Consider the following 13,660-nt stretch of genomic DNA (forward strand, 5'->3'; position numbering starts at 1 on the left):
ATAACAACAGACCCATCACTTAAGTATGTAAGACTCATACCTCCTCTTCATTGGTTTATTTGTTGTAATAATCTCTTTGTCCAATGTTTTCTTGTCCACTTTGAGCTAAAATGGAATTCAAACTTGCCAGAATACATAATAATCATAACTGCAATATCTAATCTCCACAAAGTTTAAATATAGCCCCACGCCTACCCCCCAAAAGAAGCTTAATATAAAAGAAAATTATAGCAATTTTCAAATATACAATGCTGATCATCCTAAAACTACTGTCTCTTGAGTTACCAGTCTGACCACTTACTGTTGCTTGTTTTTTCTTAAGCTCCTCCAGCAGTTTGAGAAGATCAGTGTCTGCTACATCAAAGACAGTCTGGCCCTAAATTAAGAATGAGATTTAAATGACTAAATTGAAAATATCATCTTTAGACAAAAAGACCTTTATATTAAGAACCGAACTTATCAATTAAATTTTTTTCAATACAGATATTCTTTAGAAATAAACTGTGAAATTATGACAATAACACAATATTGTAAATCAACATGGCTCTAAGAGAAGATAAATTCCACCTACTGAATTGTTTCTTGCCTCCATATCACACATGTTTTCTACTAGAATCTTACAAGATTCTTCCTGTCCCCAGTGGGCAGCAGCGTGGAGGGGCGTCCAGCCATCATGGTCTTTGGCATCAATGTCCATCCCAGCTTGAAGGAGAATGCTTAAATAAAAAAAAAATCAGAAGTACTTCTCAGGGTGTTCTGTTACATTATCTCTGAGATAGAACCAAATGCAAGGAAATTTAAAATCTTTGCATTCAAGTGCCTTTACAGCAACTAGATGTTCAGAGCTCATTCCCAGCATTCATCAACTGAATGTTTGTCATAACACAAATGTTTCCGCATAATATGGAGAACAATATTAACAAAGAACTGACTTGAACTGCAATTACATAAACAAAACCAACACACATATAAGACCTTATGCTTCTGAATGTTTCCAAATATAATAAGCTGTTACCTCATCACTCTGAGGTAGCCCTTTGCTGCAGCAACGTGGAGAGGAGTAGCTCCTGTTTTTGCATGCACCTTGACTTTGGCCAGCCTTGGGTTGTTCAACATTTGGTTGGCATCTGCCAGCATCATTTGTTCTTCCTCTTGTCTTGCAGCCTCAGCATCAATCCCTGCAAAACAACACATACCATAAACTATGATACATAAAATCTTACACAAAATCTAAAATGAGAGCTCTCTGTGTAACCTGACATGTCTGTTACATTTACTTTCTCACAGGATTTTCTTTTACATTTCTCATCTTATTCCAATGTACACATGCAAATTGCAAACATCTTCATACCATTTTTATCCATTTCATCTTCCAGCAACCTTTCCATGTCATCTCCCTCAGCAAGATCAAATGGCAAGTCTCCATCATTGTTGCATGCTGCCACATTAGCACCATTTTCAAGTAACAACCTGAAAACAACATTTGTTTTGTTTATAATTGATTGAGGCAGGTGTGAGCGAAGTTAGTTACTTATATAAAGCAAAATGTGATGTTTGCTAAAAGGGGGATTGTACATAGGGATCTACACTATAAACAAGACCAATTTCATTTGATTCAATGCAGAAAAACACACAGCACTAAATAAAATTCAGAACCTTTGGGGTAGAGAAAGGGCCATTCCGTGGTATTTGGTCCGCAGACCTCAAAATTTCAAAAAGGAATCCTACTTATAAAACTTATAATTTCTGAAACCAGACATCATAAGACACCAGAATCCAAAAGAAATTTTAGGTTTTGATGATTAATTATGATTTTATTGACACTTTTATCTGGAAAACTTATAAAATAGTGTCACGGAAGGACATTTTTATTTTTGATATATTTTTCATAATAGAGATCATTTTAAACAATAAAGGCTAAATACATTAAATATAACCTATTTCTTACATTGAGTCAGGTGCATTAGATGAAAAAAATATTTAATTATGAAATAATGGATTAATCAATATCAATTTGTCCTTCCGAGATGATTTTGGTACCTATTTTTTAAGTTTTCTCAGTAACTACAAAAGCTAAAAACTTATAACTTCATATTCTCCTCAACCATGAAAGGGGCCAACAAAATATGAAATTATTTTTGCTTAGAACCACTTAAGTAAGAAATTAAATCCAAATATATAAGCATTAAACATGACACCTAGCACAGTGGAAGCACGTATGAGGCATTTTGATTGGACCATAACAGGTCATGTGACCAATGAGCCCCAAAACCCTTATGTCTTTCAAGATAATCTTGAACTTAAAATTCACAATTATTATATATAGAAGCATTTTTAAACTGAGAAACATTTCATTTGAATGAATAATATTGAAGTTATTATAATTTAGACAATTGATTATATTTATAATTAATAGATTTGGCAAGAATTTCTCAAAAAATGTCCCAATATTATTTAAAGATGATCAGAGCAGATGAGAACTTATATTATAGTCAAAATATTAGTAACATGTTTGAAGATGAAATATATTACCACGGAAAGACATGTTTACATTTGATATTATTCATCAAAATTATGCTGGTATGTATTCATAAAATATTATTATTAGCCTTATTTTACATTTTATTTAGCAATGGACAAAACGTCCTTCCGAGACGTGTCCTTCCATGACACCTACTTGATTTTTTTATATGCAAAATTTTCAAATTTATTATTTTTTTTCCAAAAAAAATTTTATACACTGAGAAAGTAAAATAATCAAATATTCATATTTTGATTTGATTTTAAAAACATCTACACAGACAGAGCAGAATTTAAGTGTTGAAGTTGAAAGTTAAAATTCCATGTCCATTTCACTTCCTTCCGAGATGCTAACTATTTATTATAATTTTTTCGTAACTTTAATTTTTTTAAACCTAATTTTTTGCCTAATTATAACTTACATATAGAAGAATAAACATACAAAAAATGGACCTTATAACTTTTTTACTTTTGAAAATATTTTCATTTGAAGTGTCAAATGTCCTTCCATAACAGCAAAAAAATACCACGGAATGGCCCGAAAAGGAAATCTGATTAAATTTTCTATCAAATACAGAGCATATTTTTGATAGGCCTTCGAACCAAATACCAGTTGAACTGTAAAATTGTGTAATTCATTCTTGAAAACATAGTCACCTTCTGCCCCACCCCAAGGGTAACTTTTATGCCTGAGATTCTGTACTCATGTTCTAAATAGACACATTGTGTGCACCGATTGTTCCTCGCCAGTCCCAGGGGGTGTGTCAAAAATTATGTCATCTATATAACTTCAAACAAAAAAGGTGTAACCATGCATCTCCCGGAGATATTCATTACACACAGTATGCCTTTTCTGGCTTCATCTCACAAGTACAACTTCTTCTTGCTTATCAATGAAGCATTACGCAAAGATTCAACCCAAACAAACCCAGAGGGACAATGTAAATCACAAACAGTACCACTAGGTATGTGTTTCTTATAGATCTAGTTGAGAATATTTTCAACCGCACATAATATTGGAAAAAGTAATGTCTGTTACAGCCACCCAACTCCTACTATAAAACACGCTTACAAAAATATAACATTCATTTCAGCATTTCTCCTTGATTGACCTTCTCTATACATACAAACTAGGTAAGAATAACATGATTAAATCTGCCTCAAAAGAAAGTCTCCCACAGAATAAGGAGCATTTTATTCAATTTTAGTTTGCCATAGGGCCTTTAACACAAATGTATTTTTTAAGACAACCCAGACAGTTTTTCTTCAGAATTGATGTAATATCTGGTTACAACATATCCAGTTCAATATGAATTACAGGAATTCCTGATGAGAAATAGCACAAGCATAGAATATGTTGCTTGGCCTCTCAAGAATGAGGTTGAACATCAGCATAACATGCATTATCTAATAGAGCTATTCTTATTTCTTAAATAGTCTGCACATCAATCATAAAAAAGCCAAAAGACCATAAATTATCCATGTTGCTTCATGTTTTTTAAGTAATGACAAAAGTCACTGTTTTACACAAGACACAGAAGTACATCTCTTTTGTCTCTCCACGCTTTTTACAGTCTGACTTCAACAATTCCCAAATTATAAAATTTGAATAGCAAATTACTCCAATAATTGCTTCAAGCAATATAAGTGGTAAAGGTGGGAGGTAAATGTGTCCATCTTCATCTAACAATGCAATGTTCAACAGTGGACTCACCACTCTGACCTCATCAACCATGTCGCTGTCATCAGGACAATTTGATAATCTAATTACAGATATAAACAGATTTATGATACCATAGTTTACCCATTCATCATATAATATGACACATATCACAAGCTAAGAAGGTTTTATGCCAATAATCTTTGCTCAAAACCAGTAATGTATGTTGGAGGTTGCCACCAATTGTTTTTGTTTTCACATTAAATTTAATAAATCCATGCAGTTTGTCTTGTAACTAGATTTGAGGATCAAAGCTTCCTCTAGGTATCACTTCATAGTGACAGCTAAAAAAATAAACCCAACAGATTACACTCACCTTGCAATTTCTACAAAACCACATGAAGCAGTAGCATGAAGGGGTGTCCACCCTTCATTATCACAAACATTCACATCAGCACCATATTCCAGCAGAAACTCCACCATGTCATAATTGTCATCTATGCATGCCTAAAACCAAAACAATATTAATTTTAAAATGGATTATATCACTGTTACATGTAGAAGGGTAATTTCATGTTGAAAATACAGATTATGATGGCAAGCTGTTGCATTACTTGCAATGGTTATTTTGAACAATCTGACCCACATACACTAACAGCTCAACTTTATCAGATCTGAAAATGTGTAATTTATCAGAAATCATATTGCTCAAAACAAAGTGCTTTTCAATTCCATTAGCTTATATACTTGTATAAAAAATTATGACAATATTATTCAAGAAGAAATGTATGTTACTGGTGTAATGAGAAGATCATACAGGTTTAACAGCACATCTTTGATGTCACCCAGTCCAAATCTTTCTGACATAATGTCTGCTCAAAGCCTTCAAATGAATCTCATGACTAACTGTGTATTATATTCTTGACCACAACTTAGTTGAAAAGGATACATTTCCATGTACTGTCACTGAAGTGGATATTCCCCCCATGCCCTAATGGTGTCAGGGAGCTCAGGTTTCAAGATGCCATAGTGGGGATACAATAACAAAGTCATGTAACTCTGATCTCCTATTCAATTTTACATACAGGAGTTCAGAAGTCATGCACTGTATAGTTGAAGTATATGTTTGCAGAATGAGACCCATGGTTAAATTTGTAAAAGAGACATAAGTTGAACAATTTTCAAAATAAAAATAATCCATCTTCTTGACTACCATTTAAAGCAAAGTTTGAGGTTTGCTTCAGCAAAGTTTACCAAAACACACACACACACACACACATGTTCATTTACTTTCTATCATGTAAGCCCTATACTGGAAATCATTTTGACCATTTTCTTCAGAAAAAACACACTTTCAGTCCTCGATAAAGCATTATTACTTCCTGTATTCTTTACGCCCACTTATCAGACAAACCACACAAAAAGATGTTCAGTACCTTTACACAAAACATTTCTTCATTCCTTCCCAACAAAGTAAAAGGTCAATACCTTCTTCATCATATCTTTCTGACCAAGTGCAACATTTTATGTACCATAAGTTTGTGTATTTTTTATTGGAATTTAAACCCAAAATCAAAATATGGCATTTCTCCTCTTATAACATCTGTGACGGTTTTTTTCACCAAGATTTCACATCCGACTTGAAATGATATCAAAAGTGAATGAAAAGTACATATCTTGAAGTAACCCTTGTCCAGTTGTTTGCCTTAAGATTTCACAGATACACTTAAGAGAAAATACCTGTGTCTGCCCATGCTGGTTGTAACTAAACACTAAATGCACTTAATGGATAAACCGACAAGGTACATGCTCTATGATGTAACAGCTACAAAGCCTAGACTGCCCACTGACATTCCACAAGAAATGTCCCAATATATCCAAAAACAAAATATGATTCATGGGATTCACGATTTTTATCCTGACAATTACGGAAACAAGCTTCAAATCAAGTATATGATAAAATTTTTGTGCATATTAGGTGTGAAGAACTGCTTACATCCAATGTTATTAATATTAGTGCTTAAGTTTGGTAATTGTTACATAATAAACAGTTATACTTCCAGAAGAAATGAATGATGTCATTCCTCAAATATAAAATTTCCATTGAGGTACGTAAACCACTCACATTCAGTTGTTTCTGCTCTCCAACTCATTTACTGTGCAATAAGACATCATATTACAACATGCATTAAACAGTTAAATTATATAAATTATATATGCACTTTTTCTGATAACAATCTAGAACTTTGTCTATAGATGTTAGGAGCATATTTAACATAGGACGGCAGAGTAGCGAAAGGTCCTAAAACATTCCCTTGGAAATTCTGACAACTGATAACAGAAATACCCCTCCACTTCCCCCTAAATAAAAAAGATGCATTGCTTACTCTTCGATCAGACAGAAATAGAACATGGTTTCTATCAACACCAGCCTACATAAAAGGCAGACCATAGTTTAGCAAAAGAATACTAAGTAAAGATTCCCTAGCTTACCAGAAACCTTACCAACCCAATTTTCTAGTTACCAGTGCAATATATTTTAATGACCTAAACTATATTTTCCACATCCAAACATAAATTGGTGTACCAGGAGTCACTTATATGGCTTTCAAGGCATACAATGGGCACACAGTGCTCCAAGAGTACACAGGTAAGAGATCCCTGGTTCAGTGCCCAGTTCCAGATGCTTATCTTCTAATAAGAAACAACCCTATTTCTAGGCAATTAATAATTCTAGGTTGGCTAGCTAAATTGATAGCAGCGGTCAACCAGCACTCACTACTGGTGGTGAAGAATGCTACTGGTCATGCCTGCTAACCAATACCATATGTTTTACTAGCCATATGTCAAAACATATCAGCTGCTTTGCTAACATCAGTCTGGAAATTCATTGCTAAACATTGCCAAAGTCTTAAAAATACACATTCCTGGTCTAATAGATAACATATCCCTTAGAACAAGTTCTTTGCAAAATATCACTGTGATTTATTAACAATTAAATGAATGTCAATACTGCATCATTCTTAATCTATTTTCAGTGCCTGGTAAAACTTAAAAACACAATGCATTATTTGAAGCACAACAGAAATAATTTACTGGTGCACTTGTCTTCCTTGGCCTACTACTGCTCATGGATGAAACAACAAGTTAAAAGTATGATCAATTAAATATTAATTCGATTACACAGCATTTAACAAAAACTAATAATTTGATTATAATGAAATCTAACATTCATTCTAGATGATAATGAAATCTTAAACTCATTCAAGATCACAGAGATGTGATAAACCCAAGGGTGTTTTATTGCAGGAAATTAAGGCAGAAATAATGACAAGGTGGAATTTTTTTCAGAACCCAAAACATTTACAACGAAATATGAAAAGTAATACAATTCCAGCAGTAAACAATGATTACCATAATAAATTATTTTATAAAGTATTTTAAATAATCCACCTCCTCTATATTTAAAAAAAAAAGGAAATTATAAAAGTTTAACTCACCACTTTTAAAACAGGGTCAGAGAGTGTGTCCAGGTAGATAGATTACATGATAAGAGAGAAATTCAAATATAAAGGTGTGTTGTACTTTCGTTTTTCACTTGTAGTATTGTGAAAAGATAGACGCGTATGTAATTTGGTCTTTTCCATCCATATATTGTTTGAATAAGCTATATGGGGAGTTGTTTTTATGATTTCACTTCGACTCGTGAGAGAAACTGTAAGGATGAGCAAATGACCATCCCCTTCAACGGCGGCCATCTTGAAAATCAATCCTTTTTGCATGCCCCCTCCCATGAAAGGTTTATCGGTTTTCAAATTATCGTGGTACTGAACAGACAACAAGGACTCCATAGGTAAATTTCGGGGTTTACTGGTAAAAACGTAAATGAACTGTACCTGATGTAATGCTGTTAATCCATCAACGTTTGCCGTGTTGATGTCTGCACCCTTCTCCAAGAGGTGCTGTACCTCATCCGTGTCTCCGCTTGAACACGCTGCTAAAAAGACACATCCATCTTGAAACTGAACTTTGACAGGCTGTGTAGGTCGATCAACTGCTTCGTTGTTTGTTTCAGAGTTCTGCCACCGAAGTAACTGTTCGTGCCTTCTTATCAAGGCACTTTTCTGTTTGTCGTCCGCCATTACTGCCTGCAACACTCATCGTATGCAAATATAAGTAGTCTCGCAAAATCTCGTTACACTGCGAGATTAAGTACCAACATGGCGTGCAACATGCGAGTGTGTCAATTTAACAATATTTTTTCGTCCACTCCTACTTTAAAACGAGTAGGAACATGCGTTCCACGTCGTTCTGTCAGAACAGTACCGAGAAAGATAGGCATAGCACATAAATTACAACTGAAAGACGAGCGGGGAGATCAATTTAAACCCGAGAAAAAGCCACTTTTGAGAGATATCTTGGCTCCCCCCGTTGGCCCAGGGATCATTGAAGAAACAAGGAAATCAAAACCACCATTAGGTATATAAATTCTTATCCTATTAAAATCTCCATAACAATCACCATAAAATTCACTAGATGAATGTCAAGATGTGTGCAGTGTCACAATGTTATTTATTAATCTCTATGATTAATAAATAATCTCTGTTGGAATTTTGAAAGTATCTCTAAAATTTAAGGCAATATCACAGTGTTTAAATAGCCATATTTCTGTTAGGGCAAATGTGTCCTCACATTTTAACAAGAAAGCTGTTACCACTGAGTGCATTAAATACATACTTTACCTTGATCAATTTTTATGGGGTTTGTCACATAAGATGACAAATGTTCTATGCTTTTACATTGTATTAAAATTCAAGGGGAGAAGAGAAGTTTTTGTATAGGTTCACTGTTGTTAAACAAGGTGCCTCAGTGGACTGGTCACAGACAGTCCAGTTCTGCTGCTTGACCGGCGTGTACTGCTCATGGGCACAAAGCGCAGGCAAATTTGAGAGACTTCCGGCGTGTACAGTCCATTTCTTTAGAGTCATCAATACATTCTTAGCCTTTAATAAACATGTGCTGTTGAGAACATACTGCAAATTCAAACATAATCTTTAGAAGTATTCATATCTATAGATGTTCACCTCTACTGCAATTTCCCTCAGGTGGCCATATCAACACACTAGCCTAGTAAAATTGATACTAAAATAGTAGCCAGCAGCTGAATAATGACAGCCAGGCCACGGTATGTGTAGGTTCATCCATGCGTCGACCTGTAATTTGATGCTGATTTTCTATCACAATTATCAGTTAATACATGAATTTTATCCCAATCATAGTAAATGTAAAATGAGGTAGGAAGTGAACTAGCCGATTATAACAGTACAGATGAATAACAACGGATCATTCATGGAACGGCTCATACACGCGTCTGCTGCATGTACAATCGGTCAAGACGGATGGTTCACGCAGAACGGACCGTACACGTGACACCGGATTAACTTTGGTGCCTCTAGTGCATTCTGATATACACAGTATTGTTTACCCTCTGCATTTCCTTTGAGGAGGAGTTGTAATGACAGTAGAAATGCAAAGACTAAGCATACTAGATTCAGAGTATCTCTTAAAATGAAAGGCATATGGTTGTATTCCGATGGCATTGTGGGTTGACTAGAATGTTTTGTAGACAGACAGTGGTGTTCAAAATGTTCTCTTAGTTTTAAAAATTATGTAAATATTGCTGTGGGAAAACAAAACATATGATACAAAATATATGCATTAGCACTTCTATCGGTGCTGACACATAAATTGCTTTATTGAAAAGGAATTTTTTTTTCTTTTGCTTCACACAATTTTATCAAGACTCTAGTCTCCACTCAAGCATTATGGTTTTGCTGAAGAAAAGCAAAGACAAGAAAGCCACAGCAAATCATAAAACATCATTATAGTTATAAATTTGAATCTTAACTTTGTTGTGAGTGAATGCCTATTGAATTGAGCCGACCATTATTATCATATCGTATGGTGAGGACAAAATGGGTAATACAGATGACTTCCAGTCTTTAAACTAATGTTGAAATTTATTCATTTAATTACCACAACAAAGATGTGGGTAGTGGAATTGTGTGTGTGAAGATTATTTAGGCAGTATTGTGATCATTAGCAATTTTTTTTTTTTTTTTGACTTTCCAGCAGGACTTTGTGATTGTTGAAAGAGAGAGACAGGAAAGAGAAATTAAAGATCATTTTTGCTCAAAATGTAGCATATAATATTTAAATATATAATTTGATATTTTAAATATATAAAATATGATAATTATTTCTTGAATTAAAAAAAATAGGAATGCATATCCGTTAGCTACTGTAGTTTTCAGTTTAAACTTTCAGCAAATGTATTTGATTTTAGAAAAAGTGGACATTGCAAAAACTCTTACCCGGGCAGATGTTATAGGGTTAATGCAGGTACAGTATTGTTGGTCCTTCTCTTACGATTTGTCTTCAACTTTGAAATCTTATGTAGTTTGTGATATGAAATTTATTTGCTTAAGTGTAATGAGTCTCATTGGGTCTGTGAAGATGAGCAACCCTTTTCATGTAATTATATTAATCACACACACACACAAGCATCAATATAATCATCATCATCAGTTTTGTGAAAGTTGGATTATCGTTTTGTGTAATGAATCACAATAATTTGTTCAAGGAAAGCCCAACCAGTGCAGAAAGGATGTCCAATGACAAAGATTGGACAAAAGTATGGCCGACTGCTGCAACTTTTAATTGGACTAAGTTTCCAGTCTCTGTAACACAAGGCGTGAAGGTGGTAAGCTGGTGATTTTGTTTTTTATTCAACAGCTTGTGGTGATCTGTGATATGTTTTGTGATGGTTAATAAGAAAGAAGATAACTGTCATTAAGTTTTTTTTTTTCTAATTGTGCTTGGATTTTATTTCAGATGAAAAGAGATAACCCAAGAATGTTTGAAAAAGATGTATCTTTAGAATTGATGAAAATTCCAAATTTCTTGCACTTGACTGATGCACACCTAGATAAACACTGTAATGCTTTACAAAGTAAGTATCTGGTCACTGTGCTAAGACATAATTCAAATAACAAAGTAAGATTATATTTAAAGATGACTTGTTTACAAAATGAAGCTAGCTTTTTTTGCATACACATTGATGACTTGGTATAATAAACTAATTGGAAAATCATTTGCATTTTCTTTTTATGATTTTTTATATAATTTTTTCATGATTAATAAAGATAGTTTTCTAAGATAAAGGTATTTTAGTTGTTATTTAGACATTGATTATATATTTATTATTTTTTTAAAGAATATCTTTCAAAATGGCCATCTGAACTGTCGTCAAGTTTGGCAATTGCCCAGCACTTCCCAGTGGAAATAATCACTGAAGACTATGTGAGAAGCAGTCCATCTATAAGGGAGCCGAAGTCCAGGATTGTCACGTTGAAGGTTTGTTTGAATGAAATATATTTAACTTTTTTGTGTCATTTGAAGATATAAATCTGTTGATGTGTAATTAAACAATTACACTTATTTGATCCTAAAGTGAATAATAGCACTTTGGAATGTTGGTTCGTCAATTTTATGCCTAGGATATTTCTCTCCACAGGTCCGGGTAGGATCCTTACAGTTAGATGCACGGGCAAGAGACAAGCTGATCAGATTAGCCAAAGATAGATATAATGCAAAAACAGATTTGCTAACAATAGTGGGAGATAGGTAAGATTGAGGTTTTACTGCCCTTCATCTTAATCTTCAGGGATAATATGGGCTCTTATATACACTCATTATGTGACATAAGAACAAAGTAGATTCAACAACTTTTTATTCTTTATATATATATATATATATATTTTTTTTTTTTTTTTTTTTTTTTTTTTTTTACCAGGATTAGGTTGAATTGTAGGTCAGTATTCATTTTTTTTCCAGATGTCCAAGAAGAAAACAGAATGAAGATTATGTAAAATACCTTTTGACTGCTTTGTACATGGAGTGTAGGGTAGGCAGACATGTTGCACTCAAGATTGAATCTGGATTTCCAGACATACTGAAACTGTCATGACCGGCAAAATTTGTCTGGACTGGTAAAAAATTCGACTTGGTCGCTCCAAAGGACCGACAAGAGTTTTAAGAGCTGCAATTTTGAATTTACAGTCATCATTTGCCATACTTCACTAATAAAATTATATATGACCCAAAGCGTTTTTTCACTACCATTTCAAACCTATCACATTCACAAACAAAGTAAGCTACCCTAATAATACTGGTAGTATCTGTCTCAAACGAATAGGGTGATTTTTGGTCTGACAAAAATCCATTTGGTCCGGCAAATTTTTCATAACTGTCGGTCCAAATGTCCGACCATTCTGAATAGTTTTCAGCATGTCTGGACTTCAATCCAAAAAATAAATGAATTGCTAAAAAGAAATAATTTATAAAATGTTTTCACACTGAAAGAGTTGGTGTAGGAGAGAAACAAGCTCAAGAGTTAAGGGAGAAATGATGTCAAGGAACACTGATGTCCATTTTTTATTTTTATATGCATATTGCTAATTGATGATTCTTCGCTGTGTATATGTGTTTTCAATGTATATAATATAAACAATTTGTAAATCGTAAAATATGATGGTTTTGATCTTTTTTTTTTTTCTTATGTAGAAAGTGCAGGAGTGGGAAGAAGATGTGAAGGAAGAAGATGTAACAAAATACAGATGGGATTTGAGTAGCTCAAGAAAACAACTGAAAAAAATTAAACCAGATTTACAGGATACAGCAGAGGTTAGTTTTGTTATAAGGTGCTGAGTTGTGTGTGATTCAGAAATGCTTTTTACTTGCTGATGATAGATCTTATTGGAAGCAGGTTTAAAATGAAGGTAGTTGTATATGTCTGTTGCGATTAAATTTTCTTACGTTTCCTTCAATTTTAGGAGATCCAGCAGTACAAAGAAGTGCTGGCTGAATTACATGAGACCGAATCCCAAGAACTTTATGACAAATATAGAGAAAGTGTCATCAAAGTATTAGGAATTAAGGCTGCCTCATCTGGAAGTTGACTTATGTTTTTTCTTTTGATTCTGTAAAAGTTAATGAGATCTGGAATATGGAAAAGCAAGTCTCAGATTTTTTCAGAAGACTGCTACATTACATATGAAACATGGGGGATTACCTTAATATAAGTTACTGATAAAACTTTGTAGTCCTTGCATTTATAATGTATATTGCAGCTACAGTGAAAGTTTTCCAAAAGTATTTTATAAAATAATGTTCCTTCCAATAGAGTAATTTTGTAATATGTAAAAAAAAGATAAAATGTTTAGAAAATTACAGTGTTGTGAAAGAATTGTTGTTGGTGACAGCATGTTGAGTGTCTAAGTGCTCTTATCACAAGGAATCTTAAGTCAATTTATGGTATCTTATTCTTCTTTAACAAAAGTAATAGCTTTTGCAAAGAACTTGAAAATTGGCTAACCTCAATTAAAAAAACTCAAACCCAAGGCAGTTTTTTTCTTAATA

The 13,660-nt window shown here is 33.6% G+C and overlaps 2 protein-coding genes across 13 annotated transcripts in view; one reads left to right on the top strand and one right to left on the bottom strand.

The window, feature by feature from the left end:
* The window catches only part of LOC106178432 (protein phosphatase 1 regulatory subunit 12A), a 33,548-nt gene extending 25,184 nt beyond the window's left edge, over window positions 1-8,364 (bottom strand). For 11 of the 12 annotated variants that reach the window (XM_086999035.1, XM_086999034.1, XM_086999033.1 and 8 more), the window contains exons 1-7: window positions 8,077-8,363; window positions 4,557-4,687; window positions 1,352-1,470; window positions 1,016-1,178; window positions 572-716; window positions 302-376; window positions 41-105 (exon numbers count right to left, since the gene is read on the bottom strand). In XM_086999035.1, coding sequence (XP_086855161.1) covers window positions 41-105; window positions 302-376; window positions 572-716; window positions 1,016-1,178; window positions 1,352-1,470; window positions 4,557-4,687; window positions 8,077-8,322 — 944 coding nt within the window. In that variant the 5' untranslated portion in view covers window positions 8,323-8,363. Of the gene's footprint in view, window positions 1-40; window positions 106-301; window positions 377-571; window positions 717-1,015; window positions 1,179-1,351; window positions 1,471-4,556; window positions 4,688-8,076 lie in introns of all 12 variants that reach the window. The other variant, XM_013561598.2, reaches the window with a different exon arrangement.
* LOC106178434 (small ribosomal subunit protein mS35) lies at window positions 8,364-13,471 on the top strand. Its single transcript, XM_086999046.1, has 9 exons — window positions 8,364-8,659; window positions 10,527-10,582; window positions 10,824-10,943; window positions 11,075-11,192; window positions 11,457-11,596; window positions 11,757-11,866; window positions 12,077-12,146; window positions 12,806-12,925; window positions 13,075-13,471. Exons 1-9 carry the CDS (start codon window positions 8,401-8,403, stop codon window positions 13,198-13,200), a joined length of 1,119 nt encoding a protein of 372 aa, XP_086855172.1. The 5' UTR covers window positions 8,364-8,400; the 3' UTR covers window positions 13,201-13,471.
* Window positions 13,472-13,660: the final 189 nt, after the last annotated feature.

This window comes from Lingula anatina, chromosome 1 (assembly GCF_051362555.1).
Source record: "Lingula anatina isolate TDL-2025a chromosome 1, LinAna3.0, whole genome shotgun sequence".
In the NCBI taxonomy this organism is placed as follows: Eukaryota; Metazoa; Brachiopoda; class Lingulata; order Lingulida; family Lingulidae; genus Lingula; species Lingula anatina.

Bases quoted from the DNA above. Each gene is read 5' to 3' on its own strand.
- LOC106178434 (XM_086999046.1), top strand. From the start codon at position 8,401: ATGGCGTGCAACATGCGAGTGTGTCAATTTAACAATATTTTTTCGTCC. The intron at 10,583-10,823 runs GTACAGTATTGT...AATTTGTTCAAG, and splicing joins ATGTTATAGGGTTAATGCAG to GAAAGCCCAACCAGTGCAGA. The intron at 11,193-11,456 runs GTAAGTATCTGG...ATTTTTTTAAAG, and splicing joins ACACTGTAATGCTTTACAAA to AATATCTTTCAAAATGGCCA.